Raw genomic sequence first — 15,024 nt, 5'->3', positions numbered from 1 at the left:
ACATTTCGCTGCCGCGTCTCCGTTCCATCCGGGAGGCACAGGGTCCGAGATGCCACGGGCGACCTCGACTCCTAAAGGCAGAGCTCAGTGACCCCCCCACCCTCGGTCATCAGGGTGGTCTCGCCCAGTCCGCACTGCAGGAGCCCAGAGAAGGACGGACGGTGAGGCGGCCCCGCCCGTCCGGCAGCGCAGGCCGTGCCCGTGTCTTGCCAGGTCCTCTGACCCCTCCGGACTCCCCCAAACTGCCTTAACCCCGCCCCGGGTAGCCGTCCCCCCGCCAGTTTTGTCCAGACCAAAGTATTTTATTTTATTTTATTTTATTTTATTTTATTTTATTTTATTTATTTTATTTTATTTTATTTTATTTTTATTATTTGGCTGGCGCCGCCCCCACCCTACCGCCCCGCAGCCCCCCCAGCGTGTTGGGGGAGCAACCCCTGTGCCCCAATAAACGGATCCTCTTCTTTCCGGGCCTGGCTGGTCGTGATTTGGGGCTGGGGGAGGGCAGGGGGCTCCTGCTGGGTTACAAGGGGGGGACCCCGATCTGGGGGAAGCGGCGACCCCACGGCCACGCGGAGGGGCGGGGCCACGACAAAGCGGCGGGGTCAGAAGGGGCGGGGCGGGGCAGTGAGAGGGGCGGGGCTGCGGTGGAGGGGCAGAACTGAGCTGGGGCGGGGCAAAGGCAGGGGGCGGGGCGTAGGGCGGGGCGGGGCCGTCGCTGGTGACTCTTCGGCGACCCCCAGGGCCGGGGGTCGCGTGTGTTGTGTCCCTGTAGGGGCTCTAAGGAGGTCGGTGCAAGGAGGGCACCACACGGGACAGGGGTGGGCACGCTGGGTGACACAGCTGCGCCAAGCCCCGCCTCTTTCAGACCAAGCCCCGCTCCTCCTGCCTGAGGCACCACGCCTAATTCCCCGCCCCGGCCCGTTCCCGGACACTGCGAGCTGTTGGGGCATTGCCATGGCTACAGTCGGTCCTGACAAATCGTGGCAGTGGCTTTGGACAGGAATACAGTCGGAGCAGACACATCCCAGCCGTCGGTTCCACCACATTGTGACGGTCGGCTCCAGGACAACAGGACAGCACCGACAGCCCCGGCGGTGGCAGTGTGATGGGAGCCGCAACTGCCGGCGCAGGATCTCGGTCCCTCCGAGCCCGCCGCCTCCCGCTTCCACCGCTGGGATTTCAGGCCGTCCGTCCCGATGTCTCCCCCGGGCTCCCCAGCCCCCCCCACACCCGCAGGATGTCCAGCTCCTCAGGCTGACCCCCGGCCCCTCTGTCCCCTCCGGCGTGCCCCCGACACCCCGCGGCTAATCCCGGCAGAGGGCCCAGAGCTCCTGCCAGGATCCGTCAGTGTCCGGGGAGCACCAGGTAGGGGGAGGGGTCCCTCAAACTTTTCTTTTCTGCAGGTCACGGGCTCCAGCGACCCTGTCGTGATGTCTCAGACTGTGTTAAAACATGCTCAAGAGCTGCCCTCCTTCAAGCCCAAGCTCAAGACCATCCAAGTCATCACCAAGGACCTGATCCGGGAGCTCATGTAAAGCTGTGCCCAAGCCCTGAGGGTTTTGGGGGAATGGGTGTTCAGTGCAGCATTCCAAAATCTCTGGGATTGGCAGTATGCCCTGGCCACCCCCAGGGATGCTGCCCCCTGCATCCCAGCCTGGTGCCACTTTCACCACACTTTCCCTTCCTGCCTCACCCCAAAACAAGACAGCCAGGTCCCCATGGCTTCCCCAGCACTTCCCAAATCGATCTGGGCTGGCTTGGTGGCTGAGTGGGCAGCTCAGGGAGCACAGGGAGCTGTTGCCATCTCCATGCCACTGAGCTCTCTCCCTGGGCTCCCCAGCATTCCCCAGGAGAGGCCCAAACCATCTCTCATCGTTGGAGAAAAGGAATACGAGAGGATCAAGGAATCAGCTCGAGCCCCGACTGAGGTGGAGCACTGGGACAGGCTGAAGACCCTGAGAGCCAGACAGGACACAGCTTTTGTAGGCATTTCCCTTCCTGCTTCCCCTTTTCCTGCTCCACAGCTGGGTTTGAGGGGTGGTGGCTCCTGCAGGGGACCCTCCCTCTGTCCGCCACATTTTGGGGCATAGGGGAGGCTGCAGGGCTCAGGGCTCCACTGAGAGCTGGGCAGCATCCCTGAAATTATGCCCAGCACTGCCAGCATCCCTGAAATTATGCCCAGCACTGCCAGCCTTCCAAAGGCACAGGATATCTGCTCAGAGGTGTGGGGAGGGGTGCCCATGGCTGTGGCAGGGCCCCACGAGCCCGACATGTCCCCACTCAGTGCTGGGAATGCAGCACCTGAAGTGTGACCCCTGCGGGCCCTCGAGGTGTCCAGGATTGGGCAGTGCTGTCTGTCCCTGCAGGAAGCCCTGAAAAAGGCCCAGATTGAGGAGCAGAGAAAGGCAGAACTGGAAGACAAGAGGGACCATCGGAGAGATGTGGAGGAGGAGCTGCAGCAGGAGGAGCAGAAGCTGCTGCAGCGGGCGGCAAGGATGAGGTTGGAGCAGGAGGAAGACGTGCGGGAACTGAACGCGGTAGGGCCAGTGCTCCCCGCTGTCACCTGGCACTGCCTGAGCCTTCCCTGCTCCTCGTGCTCCCAGGCTCTTCCTCTCCTTCCCTGGCCCTCCCTGCTCCCTGTATCCCAGTGCATCTCCGAGCCACAGACCCCTCTTGTCCCCGCAGCTGTTCCTCAATGCCAAGTGCAACATGATCCGGGACAAGCAAGTCCTGGAGAAGCGGATGATCCACAAGGAACTGGTGGAGGAGGAGAAGCGCCTGGACAAAATGATGGAAATGGAGCGGGAGAAGGGCATGGAGGTCCAGGAGGAGCTGGAGCGCCAGAGGAAGCAGGAGCTGATAAGGTGGGCAGAAGGCTCCCTCTTCCCCATGGAGGCATCTGGCCCATTCCAACCACACCAGCCCCGTCCATGCCAGCGTTCCCACGATGGGGAGCAGGATGGAGCCAGAGGAAACCCTTCTGCTCTCATATTCCCAGAGCCCGGCATGACATTGTGAAACAGATGGAGCAGAGGGCAGAGGAGCAGGCATTGAGGGCTGAGGAGCTGTACCAGGAGGGCCAGAGGCAGCTGGAGCGACTGGAGCAGATGAAGAGGGAGGATCGGAAGGTGGGAGCAGAGAAGAGGGGGGTGCAGTGAAGTTTCCACCTGGCTGGAAAGATTATTGGCAGAGCTGGATCAGCCACACCCAGGGAATAGGGACATCAGCCAGCAGGCTCAGAGCTCTGGTCCCTTGGGGACATTGTGACATCCCAGGGAGGTGGCCCAAAGCCTGCCTGTCCTGAGTGAGGAGGAGGAAGGACCACTCAGCTTGGTGGTCTCCAACCCTGCCTGGCATTTCCAGGCCTGGGAGCAGAAACAGGAGCGACTAAAGCAAATCCATGCAGATATTAAATGTTTCAACGTGGAGAGCCAGAGACTGAAGGATCAACAGCGGGAACAGGACAGGCTGGAGGATGAGCAAGTGCTGAAGCAGCAGCGGCAGAAGGCTGTAAGAGCAGCGGGCTCCTGGTGGGGTGGGCAGGGGCTGCAGGAGCTGTCCTGGGGCTCTGTCTCATCCCAGGGTTCTGTCCCACACTCTGGGACTCTGTCCCATCCCGGGTCTCTGTCCCCCATAGGAGCGTGAGGCCACCTTGGAGGCAAAGCAGCAACAACTGCGCCTGGAGAAGGAAAAGGAGCTGGCCCAGCTCAGGGCCACACAGCAGCGGGCCCAGGACTGGCAGGCAGAGCAGGTGAGTGGCCCAGGCACAGGTGACATGCTCCCCTGCCACCGTCCCTGTCATCACCCCAGCACCCCTGGATGTGGGGGGTCTGCAGGACCAGCCCCTGGAGCCAGGGGATGTCCTGGAGCGGTGCTGGCAGAGCCAAAGCCACGGCCAAGGGCTTCCATAGCTGCCCCTGAGGGGAGCCCAGCACTGTCCCCTATTTGGGCAGGATGCTCTGAGGGCCAAGAGGAACCAAGAGGTCGCAGACCGGGAATGGCGGCGGCGGGAGCTGGAGAAGGCACGGAAGAAGGCTGAGCTGGCGCAGCAGCTGAAGCAGGACTGGCTGGAGCAGGTGGCCCAGAAGGAGCAGTACCTGGCCATGCAGGTGGAGCAGGACCGCCAGGAATTCCAGAGGGTGCTCAGGTGAGGCACACAGGACTGAGGGATGGCTGAGGCAGTGGCCAGGCGGCTCCCAGTCCCAGCTACTGGCTCTGGAGACTCCGGTGCCAGCCCAGGTGCTGTGCCAGGTGTGGGGGGCTGTGGCAGGGTCCCTGAGCCAGCCCGCTCTCCTGCAGGGCCCATCAGGAGCAGCTGGAGCGGGAGAAGCTGGAGTGGGAGCAGAGAGAGCTCCGGCAGCGTGCCCATGCTGAATATCTCCGGCAGCAGATCCAGGAGCTGCAGCAGCAGCGGCAGCGGGAGCGGGCGGCCCTCATTGCCGAGGGCCGGCAGCAGCAGCAGGAGGTCCGGCAGCGCAGCCAGCGCCTCGCCCAGTTCAGGCAGCAGAAGCTGCAGGAGTTCAGGTCAGGGGCTGCCAGTGCTGCTTGCCTGGGCTCCTGGGGCCCTCCGAGTCCTTCCTGGTGTCCCAGCCTGGGCCACCTCCCAGCTCCCTCGGTATCCTCAGCAAACGGGACCTGCTGTGGGGCCATGGTCTCAGATCCATCGGGACCCTGATGGATTCTTTCCTTTGCAGAGCCACCGGAATTCCTGACAAATATTTTGCCCAGGTGGAGTGGAGGGCCCAGAGCCAAGCCAGCAGAGCCCCCTCCTAGGCCCAGACCCATGAGGAACCAGCTGGGATTCCCCACGGATTTGAGGCTCCATTTCCAATTGTCCCGGGTTACAAGGTGGGGTGTACCCAAACTGTGGTCTCCTCCCATCTCCGCCATCCTGATGAACTGTGAATGGGTGGGTCACTCCCTGTAGCTGCCTAGTGCACAGCTGAGCCCTCAGGCTGCAAGCTGGGTGTTCCATAGGGGAAGGAGGCAAACCCTGCAGGCAGCGTTCGTCTTCCCAAACTGACTCAGCCTGTGGAGATCTAGGCCATCAAGGATTCCCCAGAACATCCCATGATTCATCGGAATACATAATTCCACTGTGAAGTTCCCTGCCCTGGGGAGGTACTGAACGTTCCTGCCTGAATCTGACCATATATAATTTGGGCTCTTTGGGAATTTGGGATACCAGCACCGCTCAAGGGACCCAGGGGAGGACTAGACCTTCTACAGGACCACTCCTTTCAACAGGACTGCAGCCATCACTTCAACAGGACTTCATCCACCACCCTGACCGACAGGATGCCAGGTTGTACTCTGCCTTTGTGGTTTTAACCCAGTTTTTCTGTATCATTGCATTTATTGTAATCTTTCTATTAAATTGTAATTCTGACTTGAAATCTCTCTCAAGGAATTTGTGCAGTGTTAATTTCTCCCACTGGTTTACTTTCAAACCAGCACATCCACTGACTGAGTTTTCCAATAAATAATATTTTCTGAGCAGTTTTTTCCATGGGGCTCTTGCTTTTCTCTCCTCCTCCTCCCAGTGCTCCCAAACCTGTGGTTTTACCTGCAAGATCACAGCAAGGAAATGGGATGGAAAACCCCCCTGTGCCCTGGCAGTGTTATAAGTTGAGGCGAATAATTTGATTCAGCCTTTTAAGATCAATTAATAATTTTATTAATTACAGCAAGCGATAGCAAGCAAAACAGCGCTGGGTTCAGCTGGGAGCCTGGCTCCGCCAAAAGCTGACAGCCTTTCCTTCTCTTCAGTCCCTTTTTATCTTGCATGAGTGGGGGGGTGATGAGTCTCGTTCCACCGTGGTTATCAGTCCCAAAAACAATGGATTTCACAAGTGGGGTGGTGTGTCTTCTTCCACTTCGGTTTATCAGTTTTCAGCAACAATGGGTTTCCACTGCGGTTATCAGTTCCAGCCAGTCCTGCAAAATCTTTCACAATCTTTGTTTGTGGTTACCAGTCAAGCCTGCAAATTCCATGTCCCGACTTCCCCCTCTTTTATCCTAATTTCATACTTTTGATGAACAAACAAGTCAATGCAGTTTCTCACAGCAGCACATGGATGGGAGTTGAGAGGAACATAAATCTCCTCCAGTGTCCTGTGGGCAAGTCCTCAGTCAGAACAGGAGGGATGATGTTACTTCCCATCCTCTGGAAGGGACCTGCAGGTTATATTTAGGAGTGTTATAAATGAAAATTTGTCCAGCCAAATTAATATGAATAAAAAAATATTTATTTTGCAATCAAATTGAATCTAGCCAGCCACAAGGAAAGAACAGAGCCGAGCCCGGGGTCGGCCCTGGGTGTGCAACAGAGTCAGCCTCAGCAGAGGTTTTCCCCTATGCCCACACACCTCCATCCTGGCACAAGCGGTTTTTATAGGGAAAATTCCTCCTGAGGCCAAGATTGCAGCAGTCAGTCTTTTCTTCCATTCAAAGTTCATAGATTAATAAGATTTTCTTTTTTGGTGATGAAAAAGAACAATTCAGTGTCAGGAGTTGGTGAATCCCTTGATGAAATTTATGGAAACGCTGCATTCACATTTCCGTGATATCCGTCTCAGGTCGTTCACACGATGATCAGTGCCTGGGGTACCCCCCCACCCCGTATCTCTCCAGACATGGCCCATCTCCTGGCCTGCTGGAACCCCTGGCCTGGTTCAGGGGTCTTGTGTGGTGGTAAAGTCTCTCCTCCAACCCATGCTTCCAAAGAAAAACTCTGCAGCCTCTTGTTCAGTCACAAGGCAGTTTATTGCTAATTATCTAAAATTGTCTTCACGGGCTGCGGCTGTTTGGTCAGCGGCCCAGGCAGAGACACACACACCCTGACATCCTCTCTATCTGGTGTCCTCTTCTTCTCTCTCCCCGCCCAGGTCTGCTGCTATGTTTTATATGATATGTTACATGTTCCATTTTTATAGTTTTCCCCCAATACCTACTACCTATGTTAAAAGGTGCTTTTCTACTCTAAACCAATCCATAAGTGCCAGCATCACCAAGAACATGGAGGTAAGGAAGAAGGAGGAAGAACAGGATCAGCCCACTTTCCTCCATCTTAGAACTTCTGATCCCCATGTACAAAGTAAAAACCCCCTGGACAGGTGCTAAAACCCCCCTGTAAAATGCTAAAAAATTTTCCCCTCTACTTTGTAACTGCTTCTACTATACTATCTAACCCTTTGTGACTGCTTGTTCCACCTTCAAGGTTGGTAACTCATTCCGTGGCTCAAACTCAAAATCACAGCTGTTTCCAGCTGCCTGCCAGGGTCTAAAATGCTTCTGACCAAGGCCTGGAACCTCCAAGAATGTCTGAGGGACATTTTGAGTTTCAACATCTCCCCTCCCTGTTTGAACCAGAAACACCTGTTTTGCCACTTTGCTCAAGGCCCTTCGAATGCACAGGAAAATGCATGGCAGAACAAGCAGAAAAACTAAAAACCCCTATAAAAATATAAAATGCTACTTTCAAAAGCTCTTTCCACAATGGTGAGAGATTAAAAAAGTTAATGAAATCATCCCACCAGGATCCTGTAACTTTTTTTCATTTTGCTGATGCTGCTCTTTATTTGCTTTATATTTTCATTAATAGATTTTGAGTGATCAGACAAGTTCATGCAGCACATCCCCTCAAATTCTTTAAAACCAATGCCCATATGACAGCAGCAAATAATCTCATGCCGCCCTGTTTTGAAGTGTTGCTTGTCTTACACTGCTGATATCTGTTAACATGTCGCTCAGTGCAGATGAAATGGCATGAGTGTGTTTGCTCAACCAGCATGCCATGTGGTCCAGTTGTGTCAAGGCCACCCCTGATGCTGTTTGGGGTGAGAAAATTGCAACTGCAATTCTCCGAGCCTTGTCCCATGTATAAACATCATCATCACTATTTGGACTATATTGTTCAAGGGATCTTTTTTCCCTGTGTGTCTGCTCCCTTAAAATTTCCAGATCAGGTGTTATCAATGAGAGTTCCCCAATGCTGCATGGACTACCCTTGACTTTTGCAGGGATAGCAGGCCAAATTCTGTCCCTGCAGATTAAAAACACTCCCTTTGGTAAAATAGCTGGATGTTGAAGGGATGGTTCGCTCATCATTTTGGTGTAATTACACCAGGATGACGCATTTCTCTGAAAGAGCTGGTTTGGAGTGACATCTATTACATGATTATCTGTCTCTGCCACTCCCAATGGGTTAAATTTGATACAGAATTTCATTTTTGTTGACCCAAAAATGTCCAATTCAGGAGGTTCAAAGTGAGCCACAGGAAGGTACTGTGTCCAAACATACCATCCTTCCACAGGATCTGAAAATTTTAGAAACTTTGGCAGGATGCTTTTTGGGTTTGGCCATTCCTCCACTGGCACACCTACCAAGCATGTTGAGAATGGTTTCCCCGGTTTTGAATGGGTCAGACAAATACTGTCCAGACCTGCTGCCTTTGCCAAAGTCTCCCACACATTTTCCCTTGGTTGTTTCATGGGAAAGACTGTCCCATTGCCCAAGGCAACAGGCAAGAGAATGGACCACATGAACACTATCTGTCTGAATCCCATGTCCTTGTCCCCAACCTCTGCGAGAAACCCCACAATGCAGCAACACCCAAACTACACTTGATTCCCCAGAAAAAAAACCAAGTCTTTGGGTTATCAATCGTTGTCTGACAAGATGTCTGCAGTGTCGATGTCTGCCTCCGTCTGCGTGCTCTCTTCTTTGCTTCTTGGGTCCGTGTCCACCTGCGTCTGCACCCAATAAGGTTTCACGTGCCTTGCCAACACCCACTTCAGTCCTCGCTCTGTGGAAACACAAGCAAAACCCTTGCCCCAAGTTATTAATGTAAATGGACCTTCAATTTGTCCTGACTCTGGGTTTCTGATCAAAACGAAAGGATTTTCCCTTAGTTTTGCTTGTGTGCTATTTATAAAATGTCTGACAATTGGTGGAGTGGGCTTTGAGAAAGAACCATTAAAAAAATTCAACACATACAGAGCTTTGTTCAACCACATATATGGTGTTGTGCCTGCCTCTCCCCTTTTCTGTTTATCCGAGAGGGCTTTCAGGGTGTGATGTGTTCTTTCAATGATTGCTTGACCTGAGGGAGAATAAGGAATACCAAAAATGTGTTTGACTCCCCATTTTTTCAGAAATTTGTCAAGCACCTTGCCTGTGTAAGTTGGACCATTATCTGTTTTTATTTCTTGTGGCACCCCTAATGATGCAAATGCTTGTAGAAAGTGTCTGCAGGCATGCTCTGCAGTCTCCCCTGTATGTAATGATGCAAAAATTGCCCCTGAAAATGTGTCAACTGAAACATGAATGTTTTTGAGCCTCCCAAAGGATGGATATTTTGTGACATCAGCTTGCCACAGCTGAAGACTCTGGAATCCCCTTGGATTGACAGCCCCTGTAGATGAAGGGGGCTGCACAAGCTGACAGTCTGGACAAGCACTGACAATTTCCTTTGCCTGACTTTTAGAAAGGTGAAAGGATTCCATCAATGCCTGTGCATTTTGGTGGAAAAATGCATGGCTCAATTTTGCCTGCTCAAAAATGTCTGGCAGTGTCTGTGATATGGTCATTGTAAGTCTATCTGCGTGAGTATTCCCTTCTGCTAAAAACCCTGGGAGTGAGGAATATGCCCTGATATGCGCAACAAAATATTTGTGTTTTCTGTTTTCTAGGATTGTTCTCATGCGTGATAGGTATGAATATAAAATTTCATTGTCAGTGTGTTTCAAAAGCGATCCTTCTAATTGTTTGACCACATTTGCAACGTATGCTGAATCTGTGATCAGATTGGGGGGTTCCTGAAACAACTGAAAAACCCTGACCACTGCTGCTAATTCTACAATTTGTGGTGAGCCCTGTACCATTTTAATATCTGATTCCCATTCCCCTGTTTTTGGATTTTGCCATGTGACCATTGATTTGTGAGTTTTTCCCGAACCATCAGTGAACACTGTCACCCCTTCCAATGGTTCCTGGCTTATCTTTGGTTTTTTTCTGAAACTTATCTTTGCATTTAACATCCTGTGAGCTGGAAAATGAACTGTACAAACTCCTGGATACCCTAAAAAAGCAATTGCAAAATCTTGCGATTTTTGCATCACCCACTCAAAGTATACTTTCTTTAAAGGTAAATGAATGACTGAGAAATCTCTGCCTGACATTGTCAGCAACCTGGTTCTTGCCTTAATAATAATTTGAGCTATCATCTCTAAATCTGTGAGAATTGTTTTTGAGGGCCTGTAAGCTAAAAAAACCCACTCTATCAACAAAAGAGGGTCCACTTGAGACAAATCCCACTGAAAAATCAACCCATACAATGGTGCTGTTTCCCCCAACACTGCTAAATTAAAAGGCAATGATTCTACAAAGTGATGTGCTTGTCTCTGCTGAATCATGTCTGTGATCTTTTCAAGATCATTTTGTGCTTCAGGTGTCAGAGTTCCGGGAGATGTGATGTTGTTGTTCCCTCTCAAAAGGTCGAGCAATGATGAGATGTCACCATTGGTGATTCCCAGGATCGGTCTCATCCTGTTGATCTCCCCCAAAAGCTGTTGCAAGTCCTGCAGATTGGTGACTTTTGTGTTGATTTCCAGTTTCTGCGGCCTTATTGTTTGCTTTGTGATCTTCCACCCCAGGTATTTCCAAAGTGCAATTTCTTGTATTTTTTGTGCACTGATTTCCAATCCTGCTTTTGGCACCTGTGCAATCACACAGTCACAAACCTCTTGCACCTCCTGTTTTGTTGGTGCTGCAATGAGCAAATCGTCCATATAATGAATAATTTTTGGTTTTAGATGTTTCTCTCGTGCTGGATGCAAAGCTTGGGCCACGTACCATTGGCAAATACTTGGAGAATTTTTGAGACCCTGTGGAAGAACTGTCCAATGGTACCTTTGCAGGGGTTCTTCTCTGTTGATGCTTGGGACAGAAAATGCAAAGCGTGGAGCATCATCTGGATGGAGTGGAATGCTGAAAAAACAATCCTTGAGATCAATGATCACAAGCGACCAATCTCTCGGGATCATCGAGAGAGATGGAAGTCCCAGCTGGAGTGGTCCCATGTCTTAGATAACCTCGTTGATCTTCCTGAGATCGTGAAGCAGTCTCCCAGATCCTGAAGTTTTCTTGTGAATGACGAACACTGGGGAGTTCCATGGGCTGTCTGTTGGTTTGATGTGTCCCTTCTGCAGCTCTTCCTGGACCAGTTTTTTCAGTGCACTCAATTTCTTTCGCTCCAGGCGCCACTGATCCACCCAAACAGGATCATTTGTTTTCCAGGTCAGTTTCAGAGTGGCGAGTGCCACAGTGACCCCTGTTAAAAATCCAATTCTAACTTCAGTCCCCATTGTGCCAGAGGTCCCTTCCCCACACTGTGATGGGCTTTTGCACAATGAAAGGACGGGTGATTGCTGTTTTTCTTTCCAGGCTTGTGACAACGATTGCGTTCTCACTCTGCATGCATAGGGAACTTCCCCCTATGCCTGTGAGAGAGCCCAAAGCTGCAACCAAGTCCCATTCCCTGGGCCAAAAAATATATGAAATAACTGTAACATCTGCTAACCCTTGAGCATCCCCGTGATGACAATTGTTTTTTTGTTACAAGTCAACTGACAGGTAACGATGGATCGATCTCGGCTCAAATGTTTCACCCAAATGCATGCACTTCTGCTTGATCATCAGAAAAAGAGTCCTGCTTGTTGAACACTGGCATGATTTGCTTCTCTGGGTGAGATGGCAAAGCCATGGCTTGAGCAATTAGTGTATTTTGTGGAATTGTCAGAGGTGGTCGCAAGGCTTTTGCTGTGACCATCAGCTCTTCATTATGGTTCGCTGAAATCAAAGATGGATAAACAACAAGTCCAAGAATGCTACTTCTATCCCTGGCCATTATTAAAAAATCTTGCCTTTTCCAAGAAGTCCCTGTGACACCTGTAGGTATCACTACATGGCTGTTGTCCAAAAAGCACGTCAATTTGGAGGTTGCCAGGATGCATTGGAATCCTGATGGTACCAAGTCTGGGTCGCTGGGGATTTTGGAGATTGCTCTGCCAAGGGGTTCTGTTTGTTGTTCCCCGAGGATTGTTCCTGTTGGTTCTGTGTCACTGTCAGGATTTGTGTCGGAGCACGCTGGCAACGACTCGCGCTCCTTTTCCTGTTTCCCAGAATCAGAAGAGGTTTTCCATCCACATCTGTCTGTGAATGACACTCGTGAGATGTCTCCCTCTCCTGCATTGAGGACAAAGGTCTGGTGGCTAGTTGGGCTTTGCAAGTTGTGAGCAGTTCCTTGTGCCCCACACCCAAAGCACCATCTCTATGCACTGGTGTTGCTCTTTGTGTAATTTGCAAGAGCTTCCTCGACTCACTTCTCAATTCGGTCTCCCAACTGCTCCTCCATGATGGAAGCAACATGTTGTGGTGTCCCCACCTTGCTGCATGGCTTGATCATGTCTGCCAAGGTGGCCTGGTGCAGCCTCATGCTGATGATTCGTCTGCATTCCGGGTTGGCATTGGAGAATGCGAGACTTTTGATCAGATGTGGTTTTGCCCCCTCCTCGGTCACTTGTCGCTCCACTGCCTGGGAAAGATGATCCACAAATGAAGAAAATGGCTCTGAAGGACCCTGCTTGATCTTGGTGTAGATGTTGTCCTGGACCCCCGCTGGAGAAATCTGAAGAATCGCCCTCCATGCTGCCTCTTTGATGTCACTGAGCACGTGATGCCTGTTGAGTTGGATTGTCCTCAGGACGATCACTGGCAAGCTGCACCATGGTGAGGTTCACGTTTGGCCCGCCCTGGTATCTGGCTCTCAGCTCCTCCAGGGATCTCCTCCACGCCTTCTGCCACACAAGAGCTTGGGTGTCTGTAAGAACTGATGTTGCAAAATATTTAAGATCATACGATGTTAAATCGTACATGCCAAAAATGCTTTTCAACATCTGTTTGAAATATGGTGATGACAACCTGTTGTCCTGATTTGCCTTAGCTAAATCTTTGATTGCTCCATGATCCAGGCATTCCCACCTCGGGTTTTGGCCCTGAGCATCATAGGTCACTGGCATCATTATGTTTCCCGAGCCCTGCAATAAACCTTTCTTCTTTTCCAATTCTGCTCGAATGTCCTGCCAGTCCACTTTCATGTTCGTCAAAGCTGGAAATTCTGTGGGTACTTGCCTGTAGAGTGGAGTCATCTGTTGTGACTGCAGCTTTGGTGCAGCAGCACTCACCAATACCAACAGCATCTGCGGTATCTGCGCAGATGAAGGCTGGGAGCTTCTGGATAAAAATGGAACATCTGCTGTGGAGGAGAACACATGGCTGCCCTGAATTATTTGGAAAATTTTTGGAAGATGAACCAACAGTTCTGGCTGCGACTCCAAGGCTGTGCTTAAATACTGTAAAAGAACTCAACAACCCCTTTTGATATTAAAATTGACTCTCCCTGTCCTGGAATTTTGGCAGACCTTGATTTTGGAATTGTCCAAGCTGGGACACCCTCCGAAGCAGTAATGTGTATCATATCATCCTGTTGCTGTGCCTCAGCAGAAGTGTCCTGAGTCCCGCACTGTTCTGGTGTCAGTGGAGGTTCCTGCTGTCGTGCAGATGTGACCTTTTTCACCCTGGATTTTTTTAATAAGAAACTGGAAAAAGGTCCTGCAATGTTACAGTCCCACCACTGGGTGGCGCAGTGGCTTGGCTGGCCGAGTCCTGTAAACCTGCTGCAATGTTGTAGTTCTGCCACTAGATGGCGCTGCCGCCTGACCAACTGAGGTCGAGACTGTACTGTGCCCTCCAATTTGCACTTCTGATAAACATTAGAGCATTTCTTCTAATAACTGATTTGCAATCCCTGCAGTTGGTGAAACTGACTCTTGTGGTAATAACTGTTCTATTCTGGCAATGTCTGAAGCTGACAGGGATTGGCTGTGGGCTTGGGCTAGCTGTTGCCATGGGAACTGCAACGGAACCGTGGCCTGAGGGATGTTCACATCCTGGCCACGCCCCGTCCCTGCTGCGTCATCCTGGGGGTGTGGACACTTCTGCTCCGACACCGGCCATGCTTTCGCCTAGCTCCGGCCCGCACTGCCTCTGATTCAGAGCCACTGTCATCTCCCCCCGAGACTGATGTAATCACTCTCCTGATCCCATTCCGGCCCTGATATCTGCGCCTTGCTTTGCCCCTCTCCTGGCTCTTTGCCAGCACCTGCAGCCCGTGCGCGCTGGCTCTGCCCTGCCTGCACCCGTGCCACGCATTCAAGATGCGAAAAATCCCCTCCTCCTGCAACTTTTGGGTTCCGCTCTACCATCACGCGCATGCCCTCTGCCAGAGCTGCAGCAAGGGAAGCGTCCCGCTGTCCCTCTGCTGCTTCCCCGGCAGACGCGGCTGCCGCGGTCAGGGAGCTAAGTTCCCACGCCCTTTGGGTGGCCACCTCTGCGGCCTCACGGATTCTCGACACCGAACGCATCACCGGGCGCTCTGAGCGTACCACCACCGTGCTCGCACCCCCCGCTTTTGCCCCGGTCCGTCCCGCCCCCGCCGCTCTCCTCGGCTTTGCTTTCTGCACGGGCTGTTTTGAACTCTCAGACTGCGCGGATGTGGAGGCGCTTTCCTCTCCCTCTTCCCCCTGCTCTGCACTCATGTTCGCACCCTCCCCCACTGGAGCAGCTGCTGTAGCCACCGCCTCCCCCACCGTGGGTTTGGACTTGGGCAATGCCCTTTCCCTACTGAGGGCTGTGGCTGTGCCTGGCTTATCTGCCTCCATCTGGGGAGTTTCTGCATCAGAGGAGCTTAGGGATTCTCAGAAGTCTGAGGAACAGTGGGAGCCCGGGGACACAGGAGGTGAAGGGGTATCATCTCCCTGATTCTCCACAGGAAGCAATCCTGCCTGCCCTGTGTCTGTGGTGAGAGGGGATGTCCCAAGCGGCTGGACTGTCGCCTCTCCTGTTTTTCCCCAGGAGCCTTAGCTGCCCGGCTTGAACTGCCGCATTGTGAAACTGGCTCT

The 15,024-nt window shown here is 52.1% G+C and overlaps 1 protein-coding gene and 1 pseudogene across 3 annotated transcripts; one reads left to right on the top strand and one right to left on the bottom strand.

The window, feature by feature from the left end:
• Window positions 1–795: 795 nt before the first annotated feature.
• Window positions 796–5,502, top strand: LOC110471593 (cilia- and flagella-associated protein 45). 3 transcript variants are annotated; one of them, XM_085560486.1, is made up of 11 exons: window positions 796–1,056; window positions 1,407–1,534; window positions 1,844–1,985; window positions 2,370–2,540; window positions 2,689–2,867; window positions 3,002–3,131; window positions 3,367–3,513; window positions 3,641–3,754; window positions 3,957–4,150; window positions 4,303–4,527; window positions 4,698–5,502. In XM_085560486.1, exons 1-11 carry the CDS (start codon window positions 958–960, stop codon window positions 4,774–4,776), a joined length of 1,608 nt encoding a protein of 535 aa, XP_085416612.1. In that variant the 5' UTR covers window positions 796–957; the 3' UTR covers window positions 4,777–5,502. The 3 variants fall into 3 exon arrangements, with proteins under 3 accessions (XP_085416612.1, XP_021387988.3, XP_085416613.1); XM_021532313.3 differs by having other exon boundaries at window positions 973–1,189; XM_085560487.1 differs by lacking the exon at window positions 796–1,056 and having other exon boundaries at window positions 1,196–1,534.
• A 1,559-nt stretch (window positions 5,503–7,061) lies between these two features.
• LOC146765359 (uncharacterized) lies at window positions 7,062–8,695 on the bottom strand (annotated as a pseudogene).
• Between the last annotated feature and the right edge of the window lie 6,329 nt (window positions 8,696–15,024).

The sequence above is a fragment of the Lonchura striata genome, chromosome 25 (assembly GCF_050655825.1).
Source record: "Lonchura striata isolate lonStrDom1 chromosome 25, ASM5065582v1, whole genome shotgun sequence".
Taxonomy (NCBI): domain Eukaryota; kingdom Metazoa; phylum Chordata; class Aves; order Passeriformes; family Estrildidae; genus Lonchura; species Lonchura striata.
The sequence above is the reverse complement of the archived record's forward strand: the minus strand, read 5'-3'. Positions and strand labels throughout refer to the sequence as shown.